The sequence below is a fragment of the Pecten maximus genome, chromosome 7, assembly GCF_902652985.1.
Source record: "Pecten maximus chromosome 7, xPecMax1.1, whole genome shotgun sequence".
In the NCBI taxonomy this organism is placed as follows: domain Eukaryota; kingdom Metazoa; phylum Mollusca; class Bivalvia; order Pectinida; family Pectinidae; genus Pecten; species Pecten maximus.
The window spans coordinates 620,377-640,703 of NC_047021.1; the positions used below are offsets into that span (position 1 = coordinate 620,377).

General features: G+C 37.3%; 1 protein-coding gene across 1 annotated transcript in view; it reads left to right on the plus strand.

Moving 5' to 3' along the window:
• Positions 1–18,031, plus strand: part of LOC117331273 (origin recognition complex subunit 5-like) — a 52,148-nt gene extending 34,117 nt beyond the window's left edge. Inside the window, exons 13-15 of the mRNA XM_033889879.1 lie at positions 8,711–8,821; positions 11,048–11,160; positions 17,760–18,031. Of these exons, the coding sequence (XP_033745770.1) occupies positions 8,711–8,821; positions 11,048–11,160; positions 17,760–17,805 (270 nt within the window). The 3' untranslated portion in view covers positions 17,806–18,031. The remainder of the gene's footprint in view (positions 1–8,710; positions 8,822–11,047; positions 11,161–17,759) is intronic.
• The last annotated feature ends 2,296 nt before the right edge of the window (positions 18,032–20,327 follow it).

Below are 20,327 nucleotides of genomic sequence, written 5' to 3' on the forward strand. Positions count from 1 at the left end.
AAATTAAATTTGTCACTAATCTAACGTCCATTATATAACACATGTACCATAACAACAATCCGTACAAATTAAAGCTGTCACTAATCTAACGTCCATTATATAACACATGTACCGTACCAACAACCCGTACAAATTAAAGCTGTCACTAATCTAACGTCCATTATATAACACGTGTACCATAACAACAACCCGTACAAATTAAAGCTGTCACTAATCTAACGTCCATTATATAACACATGTACCATAACAACCCGTACAAATTAAAGCTGTCACTAATCTAACGTCCATTATATAACATGTGTACCATAACAATAACCCGTACAAATTAAAGCTGTCACTAATCTAACGTCCATTATATAACACGTGTACCATAACAACCCGTACAAATTAAAGCTGTCACTAATCTAACGTCCATTATATAACACGTGTACCATAACAACAACCCGTACAAATTAAAGCTGTCACTAATCTAACGTCCATTATATAACACGTGTACCATAACAACAACCCGTACAAATTAAAGCTGTCACTAATCTAACGTCCATTATATAACACGTGTACCATAACAACAACCCGTACAAATTAAAGTTGTCACTAATGTAACGTCCATTATATAACGCGTGTACCATAACAACAACCCGTACAAATTAAAGCTGTCACTAATCTAACGTCCATTATATAACACGTGTACCATAACAACAACCCGTACAAATTAAAGCTGTCACTAATGTAACGTCCATTATATAACGCGTGTACCATAACAACAACCCGTACAAATTAAAGCTGTCACTAATCTAACGTCCATTATATAACACGTGTACCATAACAACAACCCGTACAAATTAAAGCTGTCACTAATGTAACGTCCATTATATAACACACGTGTACCATAACAACGACCCGTACAAATTAAAGCTGTCACTAATATAACGTCCATTATATAACGCGTGTACCATAACAACAACCCGTACAAATTAAAGCTGTCACTAATCTAACGTCCATTATATAACACGTGTACCATAACAACAACCCGTACAAATTAAAGCTGTCACTAATCTAACGTCCATTATATAACACATGTACCATATAACAACAACCCGTACAAATTAAAGCTGTCACTAATCTAACGTCCATTATATAACACGTGTACCATAACAACAACCCGTACAAATTAAAGCTGTCACTAATCTAACATCCATTATATAACACGTGTACCATAACAACAACCCGTACAAATTAAAGCTGTCACTAATCTAACGTCCATTATATAACACGTGTACCATAACATCCCGTACAAATTAAAGCTGTCACTAATCTAACGTCCATTATATAACACGTGTACCATAACAACAACCCGTACAAATTAAAGCTGTCACTAATCTAACGTCCATTATATAACACGTGTACCATAACAACCCGTACAAATTAAAGCTGTCACTAATCTAACGTCCATTATATAACACACGTGTACCATAACAACAACCCGTACAAATTAAAGCTGTCACTAATCTAACGTCCATTATATAACGCGTGTACCATAACAACAACCCGTACAAATTAAAGCTGTCACTAATCTAACGTCCATTATATAACACGTGTACCATAACAACAACCCGTACAAATTAAATTTGTCACTAATCTAACGTCCATTATATAACACATGTACCATAACAACAATCCGTACAAATTAAAGCTGTCACTAATCTAACGTCCATTATATAACACATGTACCGTACCAACAACCCGTACAAATTAAAGCTGTCACTAATCTAACGTCCATTATATAACACGTGTACCATAACAACAACCCGTACAAATTAAAGCTGTCACTAATCTAACGTCCATTATATAACACATGTACCATAACAACCCGTACAAATTAAAGCTGTCACTAATCTAACGTCCATTATATAACATGTGTACCATAACAACAACCCGTACAAATTAAAGCTGTCACTAATCTAACGTCCATTATATAACACGTGTACCATAACAACCCGTACAAATTAAAGCTGTCACTAATCTAACGTCCATTATATAACACGTGTACCATAACAACAACCCGTACAAATTAAAGCTGTCACTAATCTAACGTCCATTATATAACACGTGTACCATAACAACAACCCGTACAAATTAAAGCTGTCACTAATCTAACGTCCATTATATAACACGTGTACCATAACAACAACCCGTACAAATTAAAGTTGTCACTAATGTAACGTCCATTATATAACGCGTGTACCATAACAACAACCCGTACAAATTAAAGCTGTCACTAATCTAACGTCCATTATATAACACGTGTACCATAACAACAACCCGTACAAATTAAAGCTGTCACTAATGTAACGTCCATTATATAACGCGTGTACCATAACAACAACCCGTACAAATTAAAGCTGTCACTAATCTAACGTCCATTATATAACACGTGTACCATAACAACAACCCGTACAAATTAAAGCTGTCACTAATGTAACGTCCATTATATAACACACGTGTACCATAACAACGACCCGTACAAATTAAAGCTGTCACTAATATAACGTCCATTATATAACGCGTGTACCATAACAACAACCCGTACAAATTAAAGCTGTCACTAATCTAACGTCCATTATATAACACGTGTACCATAACAACAACCCGTACAAATTAAAGCTGTCACTAATCTAACGTCCATTATATAACACATGTACCATATAACAACAACCCGTACAAATTAAAGCTGTCACTAATCTAACGTCCATTATATAACACGTGTACCATAACAACAACCCGTACAAATTAAAGCTGTCACTAATCTAACATCCATTATATAACACGTGTACCATAACAACAACCCGTACAAATTAAAGCTGTCACTAATCTAACGTCCATTATATAACACGTGTACCATAACATCCCGTACAAATTAAAGCTGTCACTAATCTAACGTCCATTATATAACACGTGTACCATAACAACCCGTACAAATTAAAGTTGTCACTAATCTAACGTCCATTATATAACACCTGTACCATAACAACAACCCGTACAAATTAAAGCTGTCACTAATCTAACGTCCATTATATAACACGTGTACCATAACAACAACCCGTACAAATTAAAGCTGTCACTAATCTAACGTCCATTATATAACACGTGTACCATGACAACAACCCGTACAAATTAAAGCTGTCACTAATCTAACGTCCATTATATAACACGTGTACCATAACAACAACCCGTACAAATTAAAGCTGTCACTAATCTAACGTCCATTATATAACACGTGTACCATAACAACAACCCGTACAAATTAAAGCTGTCACTAATCTAACGTCCATTATATAACACGTGTACCATAACAACAACCGGTACAAATTAAAGTTGTCACTAATCTAACGTCCATTATATAACACGTGTACCATAACAACCCGTACAAATTAAAGCTGTCACTAATCTAACGTCCATTATATAACACGTGTACCATAACAACAACCCGTACAAATTAAAGCTGTCACTAATCTAACGTCCATTATATAACACGTGTACCATAACAACAACCCGTACAAATTAAAGCTGTCACTAATATAACGTCCATTATATAACACGTGTACCATAACAACAACCCGTACAAATTAAAGCTGTCACTAATCTAACGTCCATTATATAACACGTGTACCATAACAACAACCCGTACAAATTAAAGCTGTCACTAATCTAACGTCCATTATATAACACGTGTACCATAACAACCTGTACAAATTAAAGCTGTCACTAATCTAACGTCCATTATATAACACGTGTACCATAACAACAACCCGTACAAATTAAAGTTGTCACTAATCTAACGTCCATTATATAACACGTGTACCATAACAACAACCCGTACAAATTAAAGTTGTCACTAATCTAACGTCCATTATATAACACGTGTACCATAACAACAACCCGTACAAATTAAAGCTGTCACTAATCTAACGTCCATTATATAACACGTGTACCATAACAACAACCCGTACAAATTAAAGCTGTCACTAATCTAACGTCCATTATATAACACGTGTACCATAACAACAACCTGTACAAATTAAAGCTGTCACTAATCTAACGTCCATTATATAACACGTGTACCATAACAACAACCCGTACAAATTAAAGCTGTCACTAATCTAACGTCTGTTATATAACACGTGTACCATAACAACAACCCGTACAAATTAAAGCTGTCACTAATCTAACGTCCATTATATAACACGTGTACCATAACAACAACCCGTACAAATTAAAGTTGTCACTAATCTAACGTCCATTATATAACACGTGTACCATAACAACCCGTACAAATTAAAGCTGTCACTAATCTAACGTCCATTATATAACACGTGTACCATAACAACAACCCGTACAAATTAAAGCTGTCACTAATCTAACGTCCATTATATAACACGTGTACCATGACAACAACCCGTACAAATTAAAGCTGTCACTAATCTAACGTCTATTATATAACATGTGTACCATGACAACAACCCGTACAAATTAAAGTTGTCACTAATCTAACGTCCATTATATAACACGTGTACCATAACAACAACCCGTACAAATTAAAGCTGTCACTAATCTAACGTCCATTATATAACACGTGTACCATAACAACAACCCGTACAAATTAAAGCTGTCACTAATCTAACGTCCATTATATAACACGTGTACCATAACAACAACCCGTACAAATTAAAGCTGTCACTAATCTAACGTCCATTATATAACACGTGTACCATAACAACAACCCGTACAAATTAAAGCTGTCACTAATCTAACGTCCATTATATAACACGTGTACCATAACAACAACCTGTACAAATTAAAGTTGTCACTAATCTAACGTCCATTATATAACACGTGTACCATAACAACAACCCGTACAAATTAAAGCTGTCACTAATCTAACGTCCATTATATAACACGTGTACCATAACAACCCGTACAAATTAAAGCTGTCACTAATCTAACGTCCATTATATAACACGTGTACCATAACAACAACCCGTACAAATTAAAGTTGTCACTAATCTAACGTCCATTATATAACACGTGTACTATATAACAACAACCCGTACAAATTAAAGCTGTCACTAATCTAACGTCCATTATATAACACGTGTACCATAACAACAACCCGTACAAATTAAAGCTGTCACTAATCTAACGTCCATTATATAACACGTGTACCATAACAACAACCCGTACAAATTAAAGCTGTCACTAATCTAACGTCCATTATATAACACGTGTACCATAACAACCCGTACAAATTAAAGCTGTCACTAATCTAACGTCCATTATATAACACGTGTACCATAACAACAACCCGTACAAATTAAAGCTGTCACTAATCTAACGTCCATTATATAACACGTGTACCATAACAACAACCCGTACAAATTAAAGCTGTCACTAATCTAACGTCCATTATATAACGTGTACCATAACAACCCGTACAAATTAAAGCTGTCACTAATCTAACGTCCATTATATAACACGTGTACCATAACAACAACCCATACAAATTAAAGCTGTCACTAATCTAACGTCCATTATATAACACGTGTACCATAACAACAACCCATACAAATTAAAGCTGTCACTAATCTAACGTCCATTATATAACACGTGTACCATAACAACCCGTACAAATTAAAGCTGTCACTAATCTAACGTCCATTATATAACACGTGTACCATAACAACAACCTGTACAAATTAAAGCTGTCACTAATCTAACGTCCATTATATAACACGTGTACCATAACAACAACCCGTACAAATTAAAGCTGTCACTAATCTAACGTCCATTATATAACACGTGTACCATAACAACCCGTACAAATTAAAGCTGTCACTAATCTAACGTCCATAATATAACACGTGTACCATGACAACAACCGTACAAATTAAAGCTGTCACTAATCCTTGTTATTGAGATTTAATAAGTTGGCAGCACTGTTTGAAATAGATTTCTTTTTCAATGATGAATGTAAGATATTGAATTGTTGATGAAAACATTAGATGTGAGAAATATCAGTCCAATGTGTGACTGTTATTTCTTTCCACATAGACAGGGCAGTGGTTGTCGTTTGATATCCTTTATCACTATAGATGATTCCTCATCTCGGTATTTATTGTATGAAACTAAAATAGATCCTTTTAAAAAAAAATCATTTTAATTAATTAAGTCTAAGCATAAACACTTGTCTAGGTCCTGGTAGGAAACCTGTGTCTGATTCCATGGTACTTGGTATTTGTGTTTTCCACTTGAGGAAATTGTTGGTATTTTGAAGTAGCATTAAGAGGACCATTCCTGGCAGTTTACTAAGAGCCAATCCTGCTTCTTCAGCTATACAAATTAGTGTTGTACAATTACTTCGATGATATGTCAAAGTTAAGTATGTGTATGATATACTTTGATAATAAAAGTGTTGTTGAGGGACATGTATTAAATAATTAACCCATATCGGCAACACCAAAACAAATAAAAATGTTGTCGAGGGACATGTATTAAATAATTAACCCATATCAGCAACACCAAAACAAATTAAAGTGTACAAGGGTATTACGGGACTGCAAATTCAACTAAATGGGTTTCATTGCCATAGTAACCACATTTAGGCTTCTGATTGATTGAAATTAAAATATTGTCCTATTTTGATGAAAATTTGTTAAAGATATTAGGGGACTGCAAATTTTACTGTTTGGAATTGGCTGCCAAAGTAATCACATAGAAGATTCTGATTTGTTGCGAATTATATATTGTTTGACTTCTTTGAAACCTTTTTTTGATTTTTTAAAATTAAAAACCAAGTTTACTTATTATTTACAATTAAATTTTTCTATACATAACATACAATCATTCCATTCCTTATCATTATAGCTACATTTCAACACTATATTAAAGATTAAATATTAATGGTCTATAGTGTAACTGCTAAATAACTGATATGTACTGTTTTTAAGAAAGAAAGAAAGAAAGAAAGAAAGAAAAGAGATTTAAGTAATTAAAGGAAAAGTAGAATAGAATCAGCGCAGAGAAAGACAAGTTAAATAAGAGGGAGAAGGTACACAAGGATATAACAATGGACTAGGTTATATTTAATAAGGTAATACCTGAATCTGTACTTGTGTTTATCGGTACTGTCTTTCATTTTTATTGTTGTATAAATACTGATATTGCCAGGGAATTTGACAAGAGAAATAACAAAGGGCAATAACTCTTACTGAAAAACCTACTTCCTATCTTAATTAGAAACAATATAAGAAATGATTACTAGTCAATCATGCATAAACTGAGGAGACATATAAGTAATATATCTCACTTAATTTCAAAAAAGATAAATATATTATTATTAACAGAGAATGGAAGATCCTCAAGCAAGGCAGGAAAAAGGCAAAAAAACCTTACAGAAAAACACTTCTGTCATATTTCAAAAGTTTACCAGGTTAATATACCAGTAACAATATACGAACTGATCACCAGGTAAACAAGGCTATGTAGTGGAACTGTATTAAATCAAATACTAGTATCACATAAAATTCTGAATTTCTTTGAAAATTGGTTGATAGGTGTTTTAGAGACTGTAAATGCAACTGCATCGGTTTTGTTGCCATAGAGACCACATTTACATCTTCAGGAATATGGAGGTGTTTGGTTTTGGGGGACTTTTGTGATGGTTTCCCATTGCTGAGTCCTTGTCATATCAATCCCAATGGGATACTTACCAGGACTAATCCTTATACATTGTAGATGTGTGTAATCTATAAGAGGTAGTATTTACCTCCCTGTTTCGGAAAGCTTAATTGACCTCGATCCTGTGTTACAAGACTGCAATTATTTTCATAATTCTACAAATAACCTAATGGGGGTAGGGGTATGAGTTGGCCCCCCAGATGACAGTTCTAGTTTGACCTTAGTCAATGGATTATTAGGACTGTTTTTTTTTAGCTCACCGGTTACGAATAACCAAGAGCTAATGCTGTCACCCCGGTGTCCGCATCCGCGTCGGCGTCCCACCCCAAAACTTAAAGTTTTTGGGATCAGTTTTTGGAAAGCTTCTAAGTCCAAAATATACACCTCACACCCATCTAATTTGCTTTATACATTCATTAGAAGTCTAGGAGTGATGTTATGGCAAAATCATGCAGAAAAATTTTGTGATTTTTTCGCATTTTACCATTTTGTGAACTTAACTTTTTTAACACCAAAATCCACTTCAAAGTTTTGTAGCACCAAAATCCACTTCAAAGTTTTGGGGGTAAGTCCAAAAGTATGCACCTAACACCCTTTTAATTTGGTTTATACATTCATTAGATGTCCAGGAGTGATGTTATGGCAAAATCATGCCGAAAAAAATTGTGATTTTTTTGGCATTTTACCATTTAATGGACTTAATTTAAAGATTTTGGGTGTTAGTTTTGGAAAGCTTGTAAGTCCACATCCTTATTTGGTTTATACATCCATTAGAGGTCTAGGAGCGATATTATGTGACATACAATTTCAAAATGACATGCTTATACATACATAAAAAATGAATGCATAGTGTGATTGCTGCCGCCGGTGAGCTTTCGCAATCATTGATTGCACTTGTTTACCTTACTCTAACTAACATTTCCTAAGGGAGGTAATTACGAAAGATTTCAGACAGTTTCATTATCATTTGTTTCAGACTAGTAACCACATGCTGGGTCCGAAACAGTTCCCTATAGACAGGCTGATGGCCATTTTCTTCTCGATAGTGGAGGGAAAAGTGTCCCCTACAGCTAATATATTTGTACAGGTAGGTACAACTTGATAAACAGACTCGATAGTGGAGGGAAAAGTGTCCCCTACTGCTAATATATTTGTACAGGTAGGTACAACTTGATAAACAGACTCGATAGTGGAGGGAAAAGTGTCCCCTACAGCTAATATATTTGTACAGGTGGGTACAACTTGATAAACAGACTCGAGAGTTGTGGAGGGAAAAGTGTCCCCTACAGCTAATATATTTGTACAGGTAGGTACAACTTGATAAACAGACTCGAGAGTTGTGGAGGGAAAAGTGTCCCCTACAGCTAATATATTTGTACAGGTGGGTACAACTTGATAAACAGACTCGATAGTGGAGGGAAAAGTGTCCCCTACAGCTAATATATTTGTACAGGTGGGTACAACTTGATAAACAGACTCGATAGTGGAGGGAAAAGTATAGTGTCCCCTACAGCTAATATATTTGTACAGGTGGGTACAACTTGATAAACAGACTCGATAGTGGAGGGAAAAGTGTCCCCTACAGCTAATATATTTGTACAGGTGGGTACAACTTGATAAACAGACTCGAGAGTTGTGGAGGGAAAAGTGTCCCCTACAGCTAATATATTTGTACAGGTAGGTACAACTTGATAAACAGATTCGAGAGTTGAGGGAAAAGTGTCCCCTACAGCTAATATATTTGTACAGGTGGGTACAACTTGATAAACAGACTCGATAGTTGCATGTTATACATTATATGTATGGTACCATTAAAATACCAGAAGAGGACACTTTCATTTATTAGCCATGCACCATCCACTTGTCCATGGTCAGTCCTTCGTTTGTTGGTTTGTTATTTTTCATCTATCCGTAAACAATCGTTGGTATCACCACGCTTGAGAAGTACTTGAAGAATATTTCTCAAGCCTGAAATATAGGCTGCCTCTTTATATGTAGGCTTGCCCCATGGTTGCTGTCTCCTTGGTGTATAGACTGTCCCCTTGGTGTGTAGACTGTCCCCTTGGTGTGTAGACTGTCCCCTTGGTGTGTAGACTGTCCCCTTGGTGTGTAGACTGTCCCCTTGGTGTGTAGACTGTCCCCTTGGTGTGTAGACTGTCCCCTTGGTGTGTAGACTGTCCCGTTGGTGTGTAGACTGTCCCCTTGGTGTGTAGACTGTCCCGTTGGTGTGTAGACTGTCCCCTTGGTGTGTAGACTGTCCCCTTGGTGTATAGACTGTCCCCTTGGTGTGTAGACTGTCCGCTTGGTGTATAGACTGTCCCCTTGGTGTGTAGACTGTCCCCTTGGTGTGTAGACTGTCCCCTTGGTGTGTAGACTGTCCCCTTGGTGTGTAGACTGTCCCGGTGGTGTGTAGACTGTCCCCTTGGTGTATAGACTGTCCCCTTGGTGTGTAGACTGTCCCCTTGGTATGTTGAGGCTGATCAGGAAAACAAAATGACTAAAATACTGCCATCATGGATTTTGACAGTTTAAACTTATTATACCCCCGCAACGAAGTTAGGGGGGTATACTGGAATAAGGTTGTCTGTCCGTCCGTCCGTCCGTCCGTCTGCCTGTCTGTAGACGCATTTTGTCCGGACAACTCCTCCTAAACCGATGGACCAATTCTGATGAAACTGCACACAAATATTAATGATCATGTGTAGATGTGCATGCCACTTTATTTTTCTCAAAATTATGGTTGCTATGGCAACTGGTCACTATAAACAGGTTTTCCGATAAGAACCATAACTTTAAGTTTGTCCGGACAACTCCTCCTAAACTAAATGGCCAATTTCAATGAAACTTCACACAAATATAGAGGACCATTTTTTTTCAAAATTATGGTTGCTATGGCAACTGGTCACTTTATTACTGGGTTATCTTAGTTAGCCTCTAATTAACAGTTCCAATTCACCATTGACTCGTGCAGATTGCGGGGGTATTAGTCAGGCATCCTGGCGACAGTTGTAGTTATTGATGTTTCTTTAGAAACCTAATGTGTGCGGTATATTTTCCTTGATCCTTAGTTGTGTGTATTGTACAGATGGCCATGTTTGATTTAAACATTTACAATAATTAAGAGGAAAAGAGAAAAGTAAAGGAAGCATAGACCAGATAAAAATGATGCGATGATAGGAGCCGAGATATCTGTGAGATCTCTTGTGTGAGTGATCCTTGATCTGGAATCTAATGTGACCATGTAGGAGAAACAGTCCATCCCTGGCCTGATTAGGTCATTGTAACACTGTTGTTGTATATTTTTTGATTGTAGATCTCCTCTTTGGTCAGTCTAAACATGCTTGGACAAGTGGCTGGAGATGACCAAATAGACACGCCCAAATACAAATGTCTGGTGTCCTTGGAGTTCATTAAATCAGTGTCAAGGTCAGTAATCACATTAACATATTCTCTCGGACAACAAGCCCCCCCCCCCCAATGTTTTACCTACATACTGAGGCTCTACATCCAAGTGTAAAGCCCTCAGAGCATTGACTCCCTGTTGACACTGGATTTGTAGTAAAATAACTTTCCATTGCTGAGATTGGCTGATTACGTCCCTACCACTAGTGGGTTGTAATTACCTTACACTTGGGGTTGTACAAAACTCTCTTGGACGACTAACTTGACCTATTTCTTTAAGGATTAGCAGGGAAGGAAGTGTTTTAGATCATTAATTCTCCTAATTTTTGGCGACAATTGCAAATTTCCTTGGATAAGTGCTCTACTTGTAATAATTAACAGCTTTCACTCAATGTACCTAGTAACCACTGTACCAAGTTACCTGTGTTACCTAGTAACCACTGTACCAAGTTACCTGTGTTACCTAGTAACAACTACCTAGTTATCTGTGTTACCTAGTAACAAGTGTACCTAGTTATCTGTGTTACCTAGTAACCACTGTACCAAGTTACCTGTGTTACCTAGTAACAAGTGTACCTAGTTATCTGTGTTACCTAGTAACCACTGTACCAAGTTACCTGTGTTACCTAGTAACAAGTGTACCTAGTTATCTGTGTTACCTAGTAACAACTGTACCTAGTTATCTGTGTTACCTAGTAACAACTGTACCTAGTTATCTGTGTTACCTAGTAACCACTGTACCTAGTTATCTGTTACCTAGTAATCACTGTACCTAGTTATCTGTTACCTAGTAACAAGTGTACCTAGTTATCTGTGTTACCTAGTAACCACTGTACCTAGTTATCTGTTTTACCTAGTAACAACTGTACCTAGTTATCTGTTTTACCTAGTAACAAGTGTACCTAGTTATCTGTGTTACCTAGTAACAACTGTACCAAGTTATCTGTGTTACCTAGTTACCACTGTACCAAGTTATCTGTGTTACCTAGTAACCACTGTACCAAGTTACCTGTGTTACCTAGTAACCACTGTACCTAGTTATCTGTTTTACCTAGTAATAAGTGTACCTAGTTATCTGTGTTACCTAGTAACAACTGTACCTAGTTATCTGTGTTACCTAGTAACCACTGTACCTTGTTATCTATGTTACCTTGTTACCACTGTACCTTGTTATCTGTGTTACCTAGTAACAACTGTCCCTAGTTATCTGTGTTACCTAGTAACCACTGTACCTAGTTATCTGTTTTACCTAGTAACAACTGTACCTAGTTATCTGTGTTACCTAGTAACCACTGTACGTAGTTATCTGTGTTACCTAGTAACAACTGTATCTAGTTATCTGTGTTACCTAGTAACAACTGTCCCTAGTTATCTGTGTTACCTAGTAACCACTGTACCTAGTTATCTGTGTTACCTAGTAACCACTGTACCAAGTTACCTGTGTTACCTAGTAACAACTGTACCAAGTTACCTGTGTTACCTGTGTTACCTAGTAACAACTGTACCAAGTTACCTGTGTTACCCAGTAACCACTGTACCAAGTTACCTGTGTTTCCTAGTAACAACTGTACCTAGTTATCTGTGTTACCTAGTAACAACTGTACCAAGTTACCTGTGTTACCTAGTATCCACTGTACCAAGTTACCTGTGTTTCCTAGTAACAACTGTACCTAGTTATCTGTGTTACCTAGTAACAACTGTACCAAGTTACCTGTGTTACCTAGTAACAACTGTACCAAGTTACCTGTGTTACCTAGTAACCACTGTACCAAGTTACCTGTGTTTCCTAGTAACAACTGTACCTAGTTATCTGTGTTACCTAGTAACAACTGTACCAAGTTATCTGTTTCCTAGTAACAACTGTACCTAGTTATCTGTGTTACCTAGTAACCACTGTACCAAGTTACCTGTGTTACCTAGTAACAATTGTACCTAGTTATCTGTGTTACCTAGTAACCACTGTACCAAGTTACCTGTGTTACCTAGTAACAACTGTACCTAGTTATCTGTGTTACCTAGTAACCACTATACCTAGTTATCTCTTACCTAGTAACCACTGTACCTAGTTATCTGTTACCTAGTAATCACTGTACCTAGTTATCTATGTTACCTAGTAACCACTGTACCAAGTTATCTGTGTTAACTAGTAACCACTGTACCAAGTTATCTGTGTTACCTAGTAACAACTGTACGAAGTTATCTGTGTTACCTAGTAACCACTTTACCTAGTTATCTGTGTTACCTAGTAATCACTGTACCTAGTTATCTATGTTACCTAGTAACCACTTTACCTAGTTATCTGTGTTACCTAGTAACAACTGTACCTAGTTATCTGTGTTACCTAGTAACCACTGTACCAAGTTACCTGTGTTACCTAGTAACCACTGTACCTAGTTATGTTACCTAGTAACAACTGTACCTAGTTATCTGTGTTACCTAGTAACCACTGTACCAAGTTACCTGTGTTACCTAGTAACCACTGTACCTAGTCATCTGTTACCTAGTAATAACTGTACCTAGTTATCTGTGTTACCTAGTAACAACTGTACCAAGTTACCTGTGTTACCTAGTAACAACTGTACCTAGTTATCTGTGTTACCTAGTAACCACTGTACCAAGTTACCTGTGTTACCTAGTAACCACTGTACCAAGTTACCTGTGTTACCTAGTAACAACTGTACCTAGTTATCTGTGTTACCTAGCAACAACTGTACCTAGTTATGTGTTACCTAGTAACAACTGTACCTAGTTATCTGTGTTACCTAGTAACCACTGTACCAAGTTACCTGTGTTACCTAGTAACAACTGTATCTAGTTATCTGTGTTACCTAGTAACCACTGTACCTAGTTATGTGTTACCTAGTAACAACTGTACCTAGTTATCTGTGTTACCTAGTAACAACTGTACCTAGTTATCTGTGTTACCTAGTAACCACTGTACCAAGTTACCTGTGTTACCTAGTAACCACTGTACCTAGTTATCTGTTACCTAGTAATCACTGTACCTAGTTATCTGTGTTACCTAGTAACCACTTTACCAAGTTACCTGTGTTACCTAGTAACAACTGTACCTAGTTATCTGTGTTACCTAGTAACAACTGTACCTAGTTATCTGTGTTACCTAGTAACAACTGTACGAAGTTATCTGTGTTACCTAGTAACCACTTTACCTAGTTATCTGTGTTACCTAGTAACAACTGTACCTAGTTATCTGTGTTACCTAGTAACCACTGTACCAAGTTACCTGTGTTACCTAGTAACCACTGTACCTAGTTATCTGTTACCTAGTAACAACTGTACCTAGTTATCTGTGTTACCTAGTAACCACTGTACCAAGTTACCTGTGTTACCTAGTAACCACTGTACCTAGTCATCTGTTACCTAGTAATAACTGTACCTAGTTATCTGTGTTACCTAGTAACAACTGTACCAAGTTACCTGTGTTACCTAGTAACAACTGTACCTAGTTATCTGTGTTACCTAGTAACCACTGTACCAAGTTACCTGTGTTACCTAGTAACCACTGTACCAAGTTACCTGTGTTACCTAGTAACAACTGTACCTAGTTATCTGTGTTACCTAGCAACAACTGTACCTAGTTATGTGTTACCTAGTAACAACTGTACCTAGTTATCTGTGTTACCTAGTAACCACTGTACCAAGTTACCTGTGTTACCTAGTAACAACTGTATCTAGTTATCTGTGTTACCTAGTAACCACTGTACCTAGTTATGTGTTACCTAGTAACAACTGTACCTAGTTATCTGTGTTACCTAGTAACAACTGTACCTAGTTATCTGTGTTACCTAGTAACCACTGTACCAAGTTACCTGTGTTACCTAGTAACCACTGTACCTAGTTATCTGTTACCTAGTAATCACTGTACCTAGTTATCTGTGTTACCTAGTAACCACTTTACCAAGTTACCTGTGTTACCTAGTAACAACTGTACCTAGTTATCTGTGTTACCTAGTAACAACTGTACCTAGTTATCTGTGTTACCTAGTAACAACTGTACCTAGTTATCTGTGTTACCTAGTAACAACTCTGCCAAGTTATCTGAGTTACCTAGTAACCACTTTACCAAGTTACCTGTGTTACCTAGTAACAACTGTACCTAGTTATCTGTTACCTAGTAATCACTGTACCTAGTTATCTGTGTTACCTAGTAACAACTGTACCTAGTTATCTGTGTTACCTAGTAACAACTGTACCTAGTTATCTGTGTTACCTAGTAACAACTGTACCTAGTTATCTGTGTTACCTAGTAACCACTGTACCAAGTTATCTGTGTTACCTAGTAACTAACAACTGTACCAAGTTGTCTATGTTACCTAGTAACAAGTGTACCTAGTTATCTGTGTTACCTAGTAACCACTGTACCTTGTTATCTATGTTACCTAGTTACCACTGTACCTTGTTATCTGTTACCTAGTAACAACAGTACTGTACCTAGTTATCTGTGCTACCTAGTAACAACTGTATCTAGTTATCTGTGTTACCTATTAACAATTGTACCTAGTTGTCTGTGTTACCTAGTAACCACTGTATCTTATTATCTGTGTTACCTTGCAACCACTGTACTAAGCTATATGTGTTACCTAGTAACAATTGTACCTAGTTGTCTGTTACCTAGTAACAACTGTATCTAGTTATCTGTGTTACCTAGTAACAATTGTACCTAGTTGTCTATGTTACCTAGTAACAACTGTATGTAGTTATCTGTGTTACCTAGTAACAACTGTATCAAATTTCATGTGTTACCTTGTAACCACTGTAACCAAGTTATATGTGTTACCTAGTAACAACTGTACCAAGTTACATGTGTTACCTAGTAACAACTGTAACCAAGTAACATGTGTTACCTAGTAACAACTGTAACCAAGTTACATGTGTTACTATGTTACCACTGGACCAAGTTATCTGTGTTACCTAGTAACAACTGTATCTAGTTATCTGTGTTACCTAGTAACAATAGTACCTAGTTGTCTGTGTTACCTAGCAACAGCTGTATCTAATTGTCTTTGTTACCTAGTAACAATTGTACCTAGTTATCTGTGTTACCTTATAACCACTGTACCAAGCTATATGTGTTACCTAGTAACAATTGTACCTAGTTGTCTATGTTACCTAGTAACAACTGTACCTAGCTATCTGTGTTACCTAGTAACCACTGTACCTATTTATCTTTGTTACATAGTAACAACTGTAACCAAGTTACCTGTGTTACCTAGTTACCACTGTACCAAGTTACCTGTGTAACCTAGTAACAACTGTAACCATGTTACTTGTGTTACCTAGTAACCACTGTACCTAGGTATTAGCTCTCGCCCGAAGGGTAAGTGAGCTTATGCCTTGGTGCGGCGTCTGTCGACCGGCCGGCTGGCCGGCCGTCTGGCGTCAACTTTTTCATTTAAGCAACTTCTTCTCAATAACCAAGAGGCCCAGGGACTTCATATTGGGCCTGTAGCATGCTGGGGTGAAGGGCTACCAAGTTTGTTCAAATAAATGACATTGACCTTCATTCAAGGTCACATGGGTCAAATAGGCTATAATCTTCAAACAACTTCTTCTCAATAACCAAGAGGCCCAGGGACTTGATATTGGGCCTGTATCATGCTGGTGTGAAGGGCTACCCAGTTTGTTCAAATAAATGACCTTGACCTTCATTCAAGGTCACATGGGTCAAATATGCTTTAATCTTCAAATTACTTCTTTTCAATTACCAAGAGGCCCAGGGACTTGATATTGGGCCTGTAGCATGCTGAGGTGAAGGGCTACCAAGTTTGTTCAAATGAATGACCTTGACCTTCATTCAAGGTCACATGGGTCAAATAGGTTATAATATTCAAACGACTTCTCAATAACGAAGAGGCCCAGGGACTTGATATTGGGCCTGTCTGTAGCATGCTTAGAGCCAAGAGTCACCAAGACCCGATCTTAGGCCAATAGTATGCTGGAATGAAGGACTAGAAACGATATTGACATGAATAGACATAGCTTACTCTGATATTTGAATAAAGTGGTTATCAGCATAGTATCTGTAGAAATGACCTCAATCAACTGCAAATTTGCTGTAGAGCCAGGTGAGCGATACAGGCCCATTGGGCCTCTTGTATGTGTTACCTAGTAACAACTGTAACCAAATTATGTGTTACCTAGTAACAACTATGACCAAGTTATCTGTGTTACCTAGTAACAATTGTAACCAAGTTACCTGTGTTACCTAGTAACAACTGTAACCAAGTTATCTGTGTTACCTAGTAACCACTGTACCTAGTTATCTGTGTTACCTAGTAACAACTGTCCCTAGTTATCTGTGTTACCTAGTTACCACTGTACCAAGTTATCTGTGTTACCTTTCTCTTAATTAAATGACCTATATCAATATCACAGTTGTTAATAGAAGGGATACAGGTCCATTGGACCCTTTGTTACAATAACCAACACGTTTTACAAGGAGGTAATCTGACCCTGGTAGCAGTATCCTCAGATGTTCTGATGAAGTAATTGAGGTCATGGGCAGTTGATTTTAACTAGGTTTGTCATTAGACAAGAGGTCCATTTGGCCTCTACAATTTCTGTGCTGATATCAATAAATCATAGGTTTTGTTTTTTTACAGAACTGTGGGGTTTGATGTCCTGAGATATCTATACGACTTTGTGTAGAGTTTGTGGCACCAATACTACGTCTCAACTCCAGGTGGTAATAATCTGGCTACCACAGAACTCGCGTATCAACGAATGATGGAATTAATATATACCACAGAACTCACCTATCAACGAATGATGGAATTAACATAAAGATATACCACAGAACTCGCGTATCAACGAATGATGGAATTAACACAAAGATATACCACAGAACTCACCTATCAACTAATGATGGAATTAACACAGAGATATACCACAGAACTCACCTACCAACTAATGATGGAATTAATATAAAGATATACCACAGAACTCACCTATCAACTAATGATGGAATTAACACAAAGATATACCACAGAACTCACCTACCAACTAATGATGGAATTAATATAAAGATATACCACAGAACTCACCTATCAACTAATGATGGAATTAACACAAAGATATACCACAGAACTCACCTACCAACTAATGATGGAATTAATATAAAGATATACCACAGAACTCACCTATCAACTAATGATGGAATTAACACAAAGATATACCACAGAACTCGTGTATCAACTAATGATGGAATTAACACAGAGACATACCACAGAACTCACCTATCAACTAATGATGGAATTAACACAGAGACATACCACAGAACTCACCTATCAACTAATGATGGAATTAACACAAAGATATACCACAGAACTCACCTACCAACTAATGATGGAATTAATATAAAGATATACCACAGAACTCACCTATCAACTAATGATGGAATAAATGCCAATGATGATATCAGGAGACCACATGTGAGAGAATTATACAGAGAATCTTTTTGATGCTGTGTTAAAAACTTGGCCAGTTTTATTACACCATAAGTGACAAATACTGTTGTGATACAACTGGACATACATCATATTGTATGTTCCCAAAAACAAAAGGATCTGCTAAGGGATTCTCTGAAGGTTTATAAATTATAAAAGTCAGCTTACCTCAATACCCTTGTAAAAGACTGCAAAGTATTTGATTAATGAGAGACTAGATTTCACTGAAAATTCAAATAAAACCTTTATTCTGAAGACATCTACCCTGGTGACAAGGATCACAATAGACTGTCCCCTTGGTGTGTAGACTGTCCCCTTGGTGTATAGACTGTCCCCTTGGTGTGTAGACTGTCCCCTTGGTGTATAGACTGTCCCCTTGGTGTGTGGACTGTCCCTTTGGTGTGTAGACTGTCCCCTTGGTGTATAGACTGTCCCCTTGGTGTGTAGACTGTCCCCTTGGTGTGTAGACTGTCCCCTTGGTGTGTAGACTGTCCCCTTGGTGTGTAGACTGTCCCCTTGGTGTGTAGACTGTCCCCTTGGTGTGTAGACTGTCCCCTTGGTGTGTAGACTGTCCCCTTGGTGTGTAGACTGTCTCCTTGGTGTGTAGACTGTCCCCTTGGTGTGTAGACTGTCTCCTTGGTGTGTAGACTGTCCCCTTGGTGTGTAGACTGTCCCCTTGGTGTGAAGACTGTCCCCTTGGTGTGTAGACTGTCCCCTTGGTGTATAGACTGTCCCCTTGGTGTGTAGACTGTCCCCGTGGTGTGTAGACTGTCCCCTTGGTGTGTAGACTGTCCCCTTGGTGTATAGACTGTCCCCTTGGTGTGTAGACTGTCCCCTTGGTATGTTGAGGCTGATCAGGAAAACAAAATGACTAAAATACTGCCATCATGGATTTTGACAGTTTAAACTTATTATACCCCCGCAACGAAGTTAGGGGGGTATACTGGAATAAGGTTGTCCGTCCGTCCGTCCGTCCGTCCGTCTGTAGACCCATTTTGTCCGGACAACTCCTCCTAAACCGATGGGCCAATTCTGATGAAACTGCACACAAATATTAATGATCATGTGTAGATGTGCATGCCACTTTATTTTTCTCAAAATTATGGTTGCTATGGCAACTGGTCACTATAAACAGGTTTTCCGATAAGAACCATAACTTTAAGTTTGTCCGGACAACTCCTCCTAAACTAAATGGCCAATTTCAATGAAACTTCACACAAATGTAGAGGACCATTTTTTTTTCAAAATTATGGTTGCTATGGCAACTGGTCACTTTATTACTGGGTTATCTTAGTTAGCCTCTAATTAACAGTTCCAATTCACCATTGACTCGTGCAGATTGCGGGGGTATTAGTCAGCCATCCTGGCGACAGTTCTAGTTATTGATGTTTCTTTAGAAACCTAATGTGTGCGGTATATTTACCTTCGATTCTCTGAAGGTTTATAAATTACAAAAGTCAGCTTACCTCAATACTCTTGTAAAAGACTGCAAAGTATTTGATTAATGAGAGACTAGATTTCACTGAAAATTCAAATAAAACCTTTATTCTGAAGACATCTACCCTGGTGACAAGGATCACAATAGACAATAACATTATCATATGAATTGAGAAAAAAACAATGTCCAGGAAAATTGTCCATTCTACATTGAAATTCTATATTTCTAAACCACAATTGTATGCAATGTTATGAAAATAAATTAACTGATGTAATTGTTCAGTGTGT